General features: G+C 38.8%; 1 protein-coding gene across 1 annotated transcript in view; it reads left to right on the forward strand.

The window, feature by feature from the left end:
* ABCA12 (ATP binding cassette subfamily A member 12) overlaps positions 1–13,778 on the forward strand; it is a 189,205-nt gene that overhangs the window by 143,697 nt on the left and 31,730 nt on the right. The window contains exons 25-35 of the mRNA XM_073218139.1: positions 1,311–1,640; positions 2,736–2,805; positions 2,895–3,029; positions 3,907–4,062; positions 4,976–5,162; positions 7,272–7,490; positions 8,682–8,878; positions 9,799–9,959; positions 10,453–10,689; positions 11,058–11,208; positions 13,471–13,723. Of these exons, the coding sequence (XP_073074240.1) occupies positions 1,311–1,640; positions 2,736–2,805; positions 2,895–3,029; positions 3,907–4,062; positions 4,976–5,162; positions 7,272–7,490; positions 8,682–8,878; positions 9,799–9,959; positions 10,453–10,689; positions 11,058–11,208; positions 13,471–13,723 (2,096 nt within the window). The remainder of the gene's footprint in view (positions 1–1,310; positions 1,641–2,735; positions 2,806–2,894; positions 3,030–3,906; positions 4,063–4,975; positions 5,163–7,271; positions 7,491–8,681; positions 8,879–9,798; positions 9,960–10,452; positions 10,690–11,057; positions 11,209–13,470; positions 13,724–13,778) is intronic.

A 13,778-nucleotide genomic window follows, 5' to 3' on the forward strand; every position in this document is an offset into this window, starting at 1 on the left:
TAGGACCTGGGAGGAGAGAAGCAGTAGGAAGAGAAAAGGATGAGGGAGACGCACAGGGAAGAGGAAGAGTCGCTGGCTTTTCCTCAGTGGTGATTAGCTCGAGGCCCACAGTTCAGACTGTTGGCAGACAGGTAGCAGTTGCCATGGTAACAACAGGAGTAGCAGAGTTATCAAAATGTGGTAAGTTGCAAAGACAGAAAGTAACATTCACTATTTTGCTGGTAGAGAAAAAGATTTGGCTCATTCTCTATGTGTTTTTTTCTTAGACAAGTTAGGTTCAGAGGGGGAGGGCATTGAAAAGCCTTGATTTTACAAAAACTACCCGGTTATGAAGCTGTTATGAAGAGCATTTCTTTTGCTCTTAATGGAATATTGGATTTGTAAGCCTAACGTTAATCAGTACTTGTTAAAACTAGAAACCAGGATATCCAAGTTCTTCCTTAGGACACGATATCACCAAATTCAAGACAGCAGAAGTCCAGGAGACTTTAAATCTTTCCTAATCATTTTGCATTAAAGAGCAAACACACCATGCCTGTCTGCTTTTAAAATGGTGGAATACCCTGGCCTCTAGAGATATCACTGAGTTATGAAAGACAATCATTTGAGAGAAAGGGAAAGATAATCTCAGATACATGATTTCATTTTGGGTGCATGAACATCTTTTTGGAAAACAAAGATGACAACCCTGACCTCGATTGCCAGTGATTTTAAAGATGAGGAACCTGTGGCAAAAGGCAGAAATTCTCCCTTCAAAGTTTCCAAGTTTTAAATTCTTAGGAGTCAGGTCTATTCTATTTCTCTCCAGAACAAGAATACTGATTGTGTCATTCATTAAGGTTTGGTTAAAAGAGAAAAAAAAGTGGAGTTTTATTATCTCCTTCCTTACATTGAATTTGAAATAAACCATGGTTTTTCACCAGCTTGAAATATTCATGCCTGTGCAAATGTCAAATTCATGTTGTAAAATTCTGCAGGGGCTACCATAAATTTTGATGATCAATTCTAACTAGTTTAGTCCGGAGACATCAGTTAGATACCAGCTATAAAATAGAATTGAAAAAAAAGAAAAAGCACCTCACTGTCCAAATCATTCATTATACAGGGGTACTCTGAAGGCATGTAACCTAAGATGGGCTGGTATAAATGGTTATACCAGCATGGGCAAATACTTGAGTTCAAAAGTCAGTAGGAAGCCTAGTTCCATATATATGAAGAGTCTTACAGCATTTGCGCATATAGTACAGGAATAATTGTTACTTAAGAGTATATCAGCGTAAGAAGCAGCTAACCCTTCTTCCTTTTTACAGTACATGAAGATGATGGGTGTGAACTCCTGCAGCCACTTTTTTGCCTGGCTTATAGAAAGTGTTGGATTTTTGCTGGTTACCATCATCATCCTTATCATTATACTCAAGTTTGGCAATATTCTTCCTAAAACAAATGGGTTCATTTTGTTCCTGTATTTTTCGGACTACAGCTTCTCAGTTATTGCCATGAGTTATCTCATCAGTGTCTTTTTCAACAATACCAACATTGCAGCTCTGATTGGAAGCCTCATCTACGTTATTGCCTTTTTTCCATTTATTGTTCTGGTTACAGTTGACGATGAGTTGAGCTATATAGTAAAAGTATTCATGGTGAGTTAACTATCACAGCTGAATGGCTAGTACGTTAGAAGAATGGACCCTATGATGTTTGCAAACTCAAACTGAAATTATATTTATCCAAATTTAAAAGTTCAATGATTACAAAATAAGCTTAACTGTCCTAATAATCATTTCTCCTACATTGTTATATACCATATAAGCATAAGACTGTTAAAAGGAAACTTCCCCCACAGTTTCTAAAACCTTAATATGTGATGCTGTTAAGAAATGGTTTCTGAATAAAGAACAGTTAAAATGTAATATATTACATTTTAAAAATTGTCGAGAATTCTAACTTCTCTCTGGTCCAATTCCTTAACTTAGAGCCTCTGTTACTGGAATTATTCTCATATGTGAATAATTCTCATGGTCTTCATGACATGCAATATAACTTACAGGCATAAAGATAAATGCACTAAGGGCATATAATCAGTTTTGATTTCTTGTCCACCTTTTCCATTCAAAGGTACTATATCACTTTTAAGAATTTTAATGAGAGCATTAAGATGACTGACTTTGAAATTTGGAAAGCAAAGTAAGTCTCATCATTGACAAAGTCATATTAAAACTTTACTGTGTATGGAAATAGGAAGTGATAAATAACTTTCATTTACCAGTGACTTACTTTGGATTTAAACAACATTGACATTTTTAATTTGTTGCATTAAAAGTATTCAATCAATTGATATTTTAGTATATATTCATTCAAATACTTATGCTACATGAAATCAATTTATGAAGTAGAAGTAACAATGGCCCTGAACATTTCATTTGATTTTAGTCTTAACATTGCAGTACCCTATAATTATCTAAAATTGCTGAACATCTCATAAATTTAGATATATATTTGGGACTTTCAACAAATATTTTCCAAGTTATAATTTTCCCTGATTTTTGTTTCCTGCTATTTTCTCTCCTCTTCTTTCAGAGTTGTGGTGTGCTAGTGACCACTGTATTTTTAAATATGCTTAGAGAGTTTGTGTCAACTTTACCTATGTCCAAAGTTTTAAGTATGTTTTCATCCTTCCGGGTGAAATGTATGAAATCTACAAGAACTACTATCATGGCTGTTTGTTCTCTTTGCAGAGCCTGCTGTCCCCAACAGCATTTAGTTATGCAAGTCAGTACATCGCCAGATATGAGGAGCAGGGCATTGGTAGGTTCACTGTCTTTAACATGGGATTTTAGCTTTCACAACTGCAAATTGTCTCACAGAGGAATAAATATATGGGTTCACTTTTTTAGGTCTTCAATGGGAAAATATGTACAGTTCTCCAGTTCATGGTGACACCACCTCGTTTGGTTGGCTCTGCTGTCTAATCCTAGCTGACACTTTGATTTATTTCCTTATTGCTTGGTACATCAGGAACGTCTTCCCAGGTATGAACGTGCTTATTAGAGATACATGCTTTTTAGGGTTGTCATCATTATAAATCAAATTACAAATATTTTCTAATATCTGATTTGCCATATATAGTCTCAAAAACAAACAACAAAAGAGGCCTTAAATCCCAAAACTCTACAGCATTTTCCAGGATGAGACTGGTGATTTCCTTCTCTGATGTTCCTTTAAACATGGGGTGAATAGGAAGCATGGAATATGGAATCCAGTCTTCAAATAGGTTTATAAAATATTATAAGGCAAAAACCAAATCTCCTAATTCTAAGGGTAATTATCCAAATTCTAATGCAAAAAGACTAGTTGGGTTCCTTCTCCTAAGTCTCAAGTGGTTATCACTTCTAACAAGCTTGAGATTTTCCACCAAGCCTTATTTATATTTGAACATTTTTCTATGCTCTGAATAAATAAAAGAGTATTATTCTATTTCTTTATAAATTCTATGAAAGGCAAAAATGTAGAAATATGAGCAAATCCATGATGGTTGGTGACTTGGGGTGGAAGCAGAGATTATTTATACATGGGCATGAAAAAATTGGTTGGAGTTATAGCATTGTTCTAATATGCAGACTGTGTGGATGATTGCACAACTTTACATATATATTAAAAATTATCTGACTGCACTTAACAGTGGGTAAGTTTTATGATATATAATTAGTACCTCCATGAAGCTATTTAAAAAAAGAATAAAAGAAAGCCTATCTTTTTTACTTTGTAAACTGAGACTGCTGTTTAGTTTTATGTAGTATCAAAAACTTGAAAATACTTCCTGAACCATGTATAGTATTCTGTTATCTTCTTGTGCTTAATCTTAACAACCAAGCAATAGTTATTTTTCCTAACACATTTTTATTACAGGTACATATGGTATGGCGGCTCCATGGTATTTTCCAATCCTTCCTTCCTATTGGAAGGAGCGACTGGGATGTGCAGACTTGAAGCATGAGAAAGGCAACGGCCTTATGTTTACTAATATCATGATGCAGAACACCAACCCATCTGCCAGTAAGACAAGTAGGTCCACAACAAGCACTGGAAGTGATACACAATTTACATGACTAGTGATTTTAATTATGCTTTTCTAAATGGCAAAACTATCATCCTTTTAGTCATGCATAAATATGTCTACACATATGTGTTTGGACTCTTTTGGAGATTAAACTGTGGCTTTTTCTGGGCTCATTAGCTCAGCTGGTCAGCATATGGTACTAATTAGGCCAAGACAGCAGGTCCCTTTGTGATCCAGTTAGGTTCACACAGAGAAAAATTTTGTTCCTTGGCCACAGTCTACACCTCTAACTCCAGCCATCTGTCACTCATCATAAGGAGTTACCAAGTAACAGGTATGGATAATTTACTATAACCCATCGGCAACACTGGATAGAGAGTTTAAAGCTCAGGTCTTACTGACATTGGGTGAATAGTGTCATCTTTTTGAGGTAGGGTGACCCATACTTAAGGTCATTTTATGATGCCGGAGGGAGATTTAGATAGTGATTAATGAACTGGATCTTATAAACCACAGATCTGAGCTAGCTTTGTCACTGTCAAATCATATCTAGTAGACATTTATTCCATAAGTTGTCCAATAAAGGACCAAGACTTAGACTTGTCTTTTGAATGTTTGAGATCTTTTCAATAAAGGAAAATTCATTATTATCATATTGTATCCTAAGACTACTCTTTTCTGATAGAGAAGGGTGATAAGATTATAGAATCATAGAGAATGTGGTTTCCCACTCTCACTCATTCATTAACCAAGTGAGAGGAAGGCTGAAGTCTACAATAGATCATTTGTTTCCAGAACTATTTTTCATTTAAAGGGTTATATTGTTATAGTCTTCAATTTTTAATTAAGAGTAAATCTAACTCTAGCTGCAGTTTCCTTATTTGTGAGCTTACAACTCTTCTCTTGATCTCTCTCCAGGTCCTGAATACATGTTTCCCTCCAACATTGAGCCTGAACCCAAAGATCTTACAGTTGGGGTTGCCCTGCATGGGGTCACAAAGATCTATGGCTCAAAAATTGCTGTTGATAACCTCAATCTGAACTTTTATGAAGGGCATATTACCTCATTGCTGGGACCCAATGGAGCTGGGAAAACCACTACGATGTATGTTACTTTTCAACATGTGTTGTCATGAAAGTTTATTATTTAATATTTCCCTACCACTTTCATAAAAATAAAGGTATTATATCTCCTGAATGGATTTAGATAGCTGAACTTGTATACTATAGAATGGAGTCTAAATCAGAGGTCACAAACCATGGGCCCCAAGGCCAGATCAGGCCCACCAGACAGGTTTGTTTGGTCCACTGTACTGGTTTATTTTGGCTCAGTACTTCTTAAGATTCCTAATTTAGTGGCAATATTTTTAAATGGCAGAATTTTCTAATAATAATAAATATTCTTGCCATCTCATAGATAATAGGATGTCTGGCAACATGAAGTCCACAGTCTATAGTAGGGACAATTGGTCGGGATTTATTAGTGACTGTTCTCTGAAAGGGGGCACCTACTTTCTCGTTCACCCCTGGTTCCCACCAATCTGTATTGCCTCATATGCCCATTATGTTTCATTCATTTTTATTTCTATTCTGGCCCATATGTAAGTGTCAGTTTACACACCTCTGGTATGAACACACTAAGCCCCAGCCGCTCCATTGCCGGGAACCCTTGCTTTGATTCATAAAGAAACAGAAGAAGTACCAGTTATCAAATACCAGTCAAAAAGGCCAGGAGTAGTACATGGGCTGTTCTTTGTCACTCTTCACTTAGCTAGCATTTTCCTGTGTCCAAATGGACAAGAGATTTAAATGTTTTTAAAGTGACATTCTTTTGAATTTTTTTGTGACTCACCTCCACTTATCAGTTAGCTGGTGGTCAGCTCTAAGATGCTGTTGGTGCTCTCGCCCTTATTTGAGGACAGCTGTCAGTTGCTGGGTATCTTTTTTAGTATCATCATGATATCATCATGCTCAGTGACTGCCAAAGCATATTCAGATTAATTTTTTTTCTTTTTAGTAAACAAAAGGGGACAAAAGAAGGTCAGGAAATGAGTGAACACGCAGCCTCTCTCATTTATATGACCTGTTTAAATTCAGAGTTGGCTTTCTGGTGAGAATAAAGTGCTTAAACAGCAAGATTTCTAATCGGCAGTAAGAGTCCAATGAAAAGGGATAGAGAAGGCTTTTGAATGTTAGCTGAGAAACTCACCATTTTATTCTTCTGAACATAAGGAATGAAGTAGGTTATTTGTATTTCAATGTTTTTTATGGGAAAGAATTACAAATTGTATCAATTCCCTATTTACTCCACAATAGTCATTTAATGTCTATTATGTGCAAGGCACTAATTAGGTGCTGAGAGAGAGTGGTGAGAAAGTAGGACCTTTCCCCAACCTCATGGAGCTTGCGTTTTATTGGAGAAGATGGATATTAAATAATGACCCAATTTGCTAACCACCTGAACGGTGAAGAATGATCTAATAAGATAGAGAATACTGTAGTCATGATGCAGAAAATGGACTGAAGATGACCAGAGTTGCAGGAAACAGTCAGGGGCCTGGGGCAGTCAGTAGGCCAGTGGTGTTGGTGGCTGGGAAAATGCAGAGATATGGGGGGAGCTAGGAAACTAAGACAGAGGAGCATGCAAAAACAACTCCTGGATTCCATCCAGGCTTGTGCAACCGGTTTATAGATTTGTTATATGTTGAAAGAGGTAATATTAGTAAGGGCACAGATTTGAAGTCAAAGATCATGAGTAAGTTTTCAACACATCACATTTGAGGATTCTGTAAGGCATCTCATGGAGAAGTGGCATTGTCTCTTGAATGTATCTAGAGCAAGGCTGGAACTGAGTCGTGAAGTCTGGGCTAGAGATACGAATTTGAGTCTTAACAGCCGACAGATACTGCCCAATGTCAGGGAAGTTTGCTCAAAGACAGAGTGACCTGCTTTTAAAGAGTGCAGCGTTCCTGTCATTATTGCCACCACCATCTCACCATCATCACTATGCAGTGTTTATACAACACTTTTAAGTTATTAAAAACTTGCAAGTAATATTTATTTTTATTCCTGTTCAATACCATTTTATTTCATACTTTTACCATGCCTAATGGGACACACTGTAAAATTTTTTGCTAAAAGTTGAGATATTTTTAACCCTAAAACAAGCTTAAATTCTTGATTCACAACTAATTTATCATGTGTTCCTTTCCAGCTCCATGTTGACGGGGCTGTTTGGGGCCTCAGCAGGTACCATCTTTGTTTATGGAAAAGATATCAAAACTGACCTGCACACAGTACGGAAGAGTATGGGTGTCTGCATGCAGCACGACGTCCTGTTCAGCTACCTCACCACCAAGGAGCACCTTCTCTTATATGGCTCCATCAAGGTTCCTCACTGGACTAAAAAGCAGCTGCACGAGGAAGTAAAAAGGTCCGTTACGGCAGGAATGAGAACCGCATTGGTAATTCCTCTCAAGGACTGCAGGCTATGGTCAAGGCACCTGTAGAATGTATCTTCTCACAAAACTATTGCTTTTGAGTTTTTCTACCAAAAACACTGGTATTGTATACATTTCCTGTGATTATCTTCCTCTGCCAGTTACTATGTTAGAACTGGTGACCTCTCATCTCTGGCTCCCATATTGTGCCAAATCCTGTTTCTAATCTCCATGGCTATTTATACAGGGACCAACCCTCCTAACTGGACTCCTGGCTTCTTCTCTCCTTATACAGTCTATTCTTCAAAGAGAAGCCACAATGACCTTTTGACCTTTTTAAACTAGAGATCAGACAGATAAGATATGTCACCCATGGAGACATTCTAATGCCTTCCCGTCACACTCAGTGTGAAACTGGTAATGTCATCACCAAGGCCCAGCAGCCCTGCGTGATCTGCCCCCAGTCTCACTGCTGATTTTATTTCCTTCCAGTTGTCCCATTCACTCTGTTCTAGGCACATTAGCCACAGTGCACACTGAATTAAGGTAGGTCTGTTCCAGTGGCAGGGTCTCTCACTTACTGTTCCCTCTACTTGGGGTAGCCTTCCCCAGAAAGTCAACGGACTTACCTCTCCACTTCTGGTCTCTGCTCAAATGTCACCTTCTCCAAGGGAACCACCATACATGAAATAGATGGCTAAAATGGCATGCCACAGGCACTCCTTATCTCATGTAGTGTGGTTTAGTTATTTTTTATTGCATCTTATCACCACCTGCCAGATTATAAACTTACTTGTATATTTATCATCTGAATTTCCTCTTCAACCTTCTTGATACACACACATGCTCGAACATAATCTCCTTATGGGTAGGAACATTATCTACTCACTGATTTTCCCCAGAACCTAAAATATGGTCTGGCACAATAGGCAGACTGTAAGTGTTTGTCAAGTGAATAAGATAATGAGCTATATATTCTGTGATGCTGTTTCTGAGTATTAATTTTGTGTCTCCAACTGGATGATAAATAGTGGAAAACTGTATCATGAATCCTCACAGTTTCTTGTACCTAGCTGAGCACATGGTTGCTTAGAGAACACCTATCATTCAGGGTGCTTCTTGTGTTTTTCCAATATACAAATATTCTATCTGTAAAAAACTAACCACCATTCCTATTGTTGAAGGACTTTAAAAGAAACTGGATTGTATAGCCATCGTCATAAGAGAGTTGGAACTCTGTCAGGAGGAATGAAGAGGAAGTTATCCATATCCATAGCTCTTATTGGTGGATCAAGGGTGGTAATTTTGGATGAACCATCCACTGGAGTTGACCCATGTTCTCGCCGAAGTATATGGGATGTTATATCCAAGAACAAAACGGGTATGAGCACCTTCTTACAATGTTTTCACCCAACTGTTATAGTTTTGCCCTCTGGGGTGCACACCAGCAAGGTCAAGGCTTTTTGGTTTATTTTATGATCACCATTAAAAGTCTCAGATGGGCTCTCTATTTTCCCAACCTCTGTCTTCTCCTAGCTAAATTTCTGGGTCCATTAGTTAATATCTATGTAGTGTCCACTGTGAGTGGAGCACTTAACTGGCCTTTTTGAGAGCATGAAATCCCATGGAAGTTCCAAATTCTGCCTAGAGGAGCTTAGAATCTAATTAGAGATACCGAACATACACAAACGAAAATAAACTGAAAACAGACTTAAATAAGTGCTAACAGGATGTGAAACAGAGGAGCAATCAGAGTGGAGTGGATTAATCAGAGAGGAATATTCAAAAAGTCTAAAATTACTGCTTCTTCATAGTGAAGCAAGGGGAGAGAGAGAGAGTGGAAATGAAGACGAAGGAACAAACTGGCAGGTAGGGGGGACCTCCCGGTGCCCAGGCTGTAAGGGTGAACAGTTAGCCTCACAGCATAACAGTCACTTGCTGCCAGCTTACTTCTCGCGTCTTACCAGTTGCTGGCTCCAGCCTTTTGGTAAGTCCAGCTACTCTAGTCTCTGCTTATTCTTGAGTTCCCTGTGTTCTCCAAACATATCTTCTTTCTTGCCTAAAAAAAATCATGAGCTAAATAAGGAGGGAGCAAATGGAAATAAACACCCCCGCCCATGTCGGAATGCCCCTTCTGAACTTCTCTCTGCTCATTTTGGCAGCTCTTCCCGGCCAGATTTTCAGGTAGCTCATCAAACCTGACTTCTCCTCGGGCACAGGAGTCGCTTGTGCTGACTCCGCGTATTTTGGGACCCGTACCTTCGGTTTTCATTCTCAGTTGTTCTCCTCTGCTTTTTCAAGCCAGAACAATCATCCTGTCGACGCACCACTTGGACGAGGCCGAGGTGCTGAGTGACCGCATCGCCTTCCTGGAGCAGGGGGGGCTGCGCTGCTGTGGGTCCCCGTTTTACCTCAAGGAGGCATTTGGGGATGGCTATCACCTCACCCTCACCAAGAAGAAGGTGTGTAGAAGACAAAATATGCCTCATTATGGGGTCATGAATAAATTTTTGTTGAATTTATGGAGGCAGAATCCCTTCAGCTGCTAAGACTTATTATTAATGTGTCAGGTTCATGTTTCTCAAGCTTGAGTGAGTATCACATCAGCTGGACGTCTTGGTCAAACCCAGGTTTCTGGCCTCACCTCACAACAATTGCAAAGGCCCTGAGGAGGGGCGGGCTGCACCCGGAGCACTCTGACAGGGAGAGACTGCAGAAATAGAGCCAGCGAGGTGGGTGGGTGGAAATGGGGTTGGCGAGGGGGCAGGGCGAGGTGCAAGAGGGGAGCCAGCAGAATAGTGACGTGTAGACAGCTGTACAGGACCCCAGGTGGGCCGCCGAGCCCCCAGGGAAGTGATGTGCAATCTGACTCAAGTCTGGGGCAGCCTCTGCTGAGGAGCCCTGGGCGCTACAGGATGGAGACAAGGGAGTATTTAACTAACGATTTGTCCCCAGAGTCCAAATCTAAAAGCAAGTGCAGTATGTGACACGATGGCCGTGACGGCCATGATCCAGTCCCACCTCCCTGAAGCCTACCTCAAGGAGGACATCGGGGGCGAACTCGTTTATGTGCTCCCCCCGTTCAGCACCAAGGTCTCAGGGGCCTATCTGTCGCTGCTGAGAGCGCTGGACTACGGCCTGAGTGATCTCAGCATCGGGTGCTACGGCATTTCAGATACCACTGTGGAAGAGGTACGTCTGGATGTTTCCTTTTTTCTTAAAGTTGATATAACTTGCTGTTCCCTTAGAATAAATATGTGCAGTTTTTTATTTAAACAGTATTTTAAAATATGCATTTCACAAAATCTGAAAAATCTTAAAATTATCTCAATACACTTCTTATAGAAGACTGACTTCTGAGAACTAACATGTTGCTCCAGTTAGAGAACATGTATCTTTTACATACAAAAGTGTTCATGGAAAGTCACTCCCCAAAATATTCACTTAAAGTCACTTACTTGTCTTAATTAATATGATAAAAGTTCAAAATCAAAATGAGCTTAGAAACTAGGAAAGACATGTGTTTCATGTCACTGAAGTGTGCTGGCTTCTCTTTCTAGGTCTTTCTGAACTTGACCAAAGAGTCACAGAAAAACAGTGATATGAGTCTTGAACACTTGACACAAAAGAAAAATGGAAATTCTAGTACCAATGGCATCTCAACTCCTGATGATTTATCTGTGAGCAGCAGCAATTTCACAGACAGAGATGGTATGAATCTAATGTGCATATTTTACTTAATTTCAATAAATGGCGTAAATAAGAAAGTCACAGGATAGATTTTAATTTTTTTAATTCAGCTTTAAAATTTCTTTCTAAATTCAGAAACACTAAAGGAATATAAGCTTTCTTGTTTTAATATATGTAATATTTATTAAACCATACTGAATTCTCTATCTCAAAAATATTACGAAGCATGTGAAAGAACTTCCTTGTCAGGGTGGTGATGACATGCCTTCTGCCCATCAGAAGTCGTTTCCAAGATGTAACATAACCACGATTTCAGATTTGCGTTCAGCAAGTTAAGTCCTTCTTGGAATTGGTGCCGTCCAACAATGGACAAAGGTACCATGTGAGGTCCTTCTCTTGCTGTTATTAGACATGTTCACGTTGAGGTAATAGTCATCAAAAAAAGTTAAAAAGAATAAAAGAGTCATCACGCTTTATGGGACCTCATTGGAAAACATCTCTAACCTTCCTCCTTTGCGGAACAATTCAGATGTTGAGAAAATTAAGGCTCTGGTCAAATGCTTTGGGGGAGGGTCTCAGAATTGATGAAGTTGGACTTGATGGCTACGAACCTATAATTACTAGTATTTCCCCCAATTCCACACACAAGAGATGTTTGAGAAATCGTGTTTCTTCACATGACTGAGAAATTGGGCTCCTTTGAAAATACCTTTTATCCTCTTTTATTTTCTTTCTGTCTGTTAATTTATGCCTCTGGAAACACTGTTTACTTAAGGAAGCATATAGTAAAATGATATATAAATTATGGAGTAGTCTCTTCAACAGTGTGCTTAACTTGGGAAAAATCTCCAGGAACAGAACTTTTAATTAAATGTTTGCCTGACTCTAAAACTCAGGAAAGATCATCTCTGTTGTTTGTATAATTCTGGAACTTAGGAGTTTCATTTGTCCTCTACCTTCTTCCTCATTTATTATTTTTTGGGAAATATAATTGTTGAGTCCATGTAAGTGAAGACTTTGATGAGAAAGTGGTCATCTGCTTCAGGAAGTAAATGTTACATATTTGCATCTGCATTTGTCTCATAATTTGAAACTATTCTTCAGTCAAAATGTTCCCTTCATTGACATTATCTTTTAGGAAACACATTTGCTCCATTTGGTACACCTGTAAGTCATCCACATGTAATTTTTCAAGAAACAGAAAAGCATACTAATTAACTTAAAATATTCAGCTCCATCTCCAATTCCCCTTTTGTAGAGATATGAGTTTGCATTTAAACTTGTTCATTCTGTTTAATTGGAATTCATTTTAAATTAAGCAGCTTTGTATTTTTCCTTATCAGCTAAATGAAGATGATGATTTTTGTGCTGCATAATTTGTGATGGAGAATTAAAAATATCCACAGAGTTGGTGAATACTGTCATCTTATCACATGTAAAGAAGGGCTTGGCAGCAGACATTTGGAAAGAATGTTGTATTTGAACCTGTTTTTAGAGGGGGCTGCTGAAATTATCAGTTGTAAGAGCACTATGAGGAAGCCACAGTTTATGGCCCCCACAGCTCTTCTTACTCTCAGAAGCCCTGGAGTTTTTCTTAGCACCTGAAGAGCAGTTTTTGGGGTGGGGGTAGGGTAGACATTTTTTCCAGTGAGTTCTTTTTTGTGACTCCAGTGGCAAAAATGGAGTTTTGAAACACCATGTAATTAGTCCAAATTTCAAAAGAGAAATGATGAGTAAGTGTTTAAATTAGAATCATACTTTGGAGGAGAACGTTTTTCTTTCCCACGTTTGAGGTGAGTTCACTGGACTCACACTTAGACTTACAATCACTGTTACCACAAAAGGAATGAGTTTTTAGACTAGGCTGATGTTTTGGTTTCTATTATCTATTTGAATTCAGTCTGTTCAAAGAAGCTATTTCTTGAGTATTGGTATTTAATAACATATCCTAAGTCTGCATTGAGACTTTGGGGATTAGGGACAATATTCATTTATAAAATTCTAAATATCTCACTTTGACATTTAAAATTACTAAGTATATGATGAATAATATTTCATGTATAGTGACTTATAATTGTCAAAGCACTTTCCCTTATAGCTTTATGAGATGGAGAGGCTCAGGCCCAAATCAATGCAGGGCTGAACCTCAAATCCAAATCTTCAGAAAATAAGTTTTTCCTACCACATCGCATTATATCACCCATCCATAGTTTTTGAAGTGACATTATCACTTGATTTATCTGGATTTCCCAGAACCATCTCAAATGTCTTTTTCTCCATCAGACAAAATCCTGACGAGAGGAGAGAGGTTGGCTGGTGTGGGGCTGCTTCTAAAGAAGATACTGGCTATTCTCATAAAGAGGTTCCATCACACGCGCCGCAACTGGAAAGGCCTCGTGGCACAGGTCATCCTCCCCATCGTCTTTGTGACCACTGCCATGGGCCTTGGCACACTGAGGGATTCCAGCAACAGTTATCCGGAGATCCAGATCTCCCCATCTCTTTATGGTACCTCTGAACAGACAACCTTCTATGCGTAAGTTTCTCTCTTTTAACTGAAAGACACTGCTATCATGCCTCCTGGGTGCAGC

The sequence above is a fragment of the Manis javanica genome, chromosome 12 (genome assembly GCF_040802235.1).
Source record: "Manis javanica isolate MJ-LG chromosome 12, MJ_LKY, whole genome shotgun sequence".
Lineage (NCBI taxonomy): Eukaryota > Metazoa > Chordata > Mammalia > Pholidota > Manidae > Manis > Manis javanica.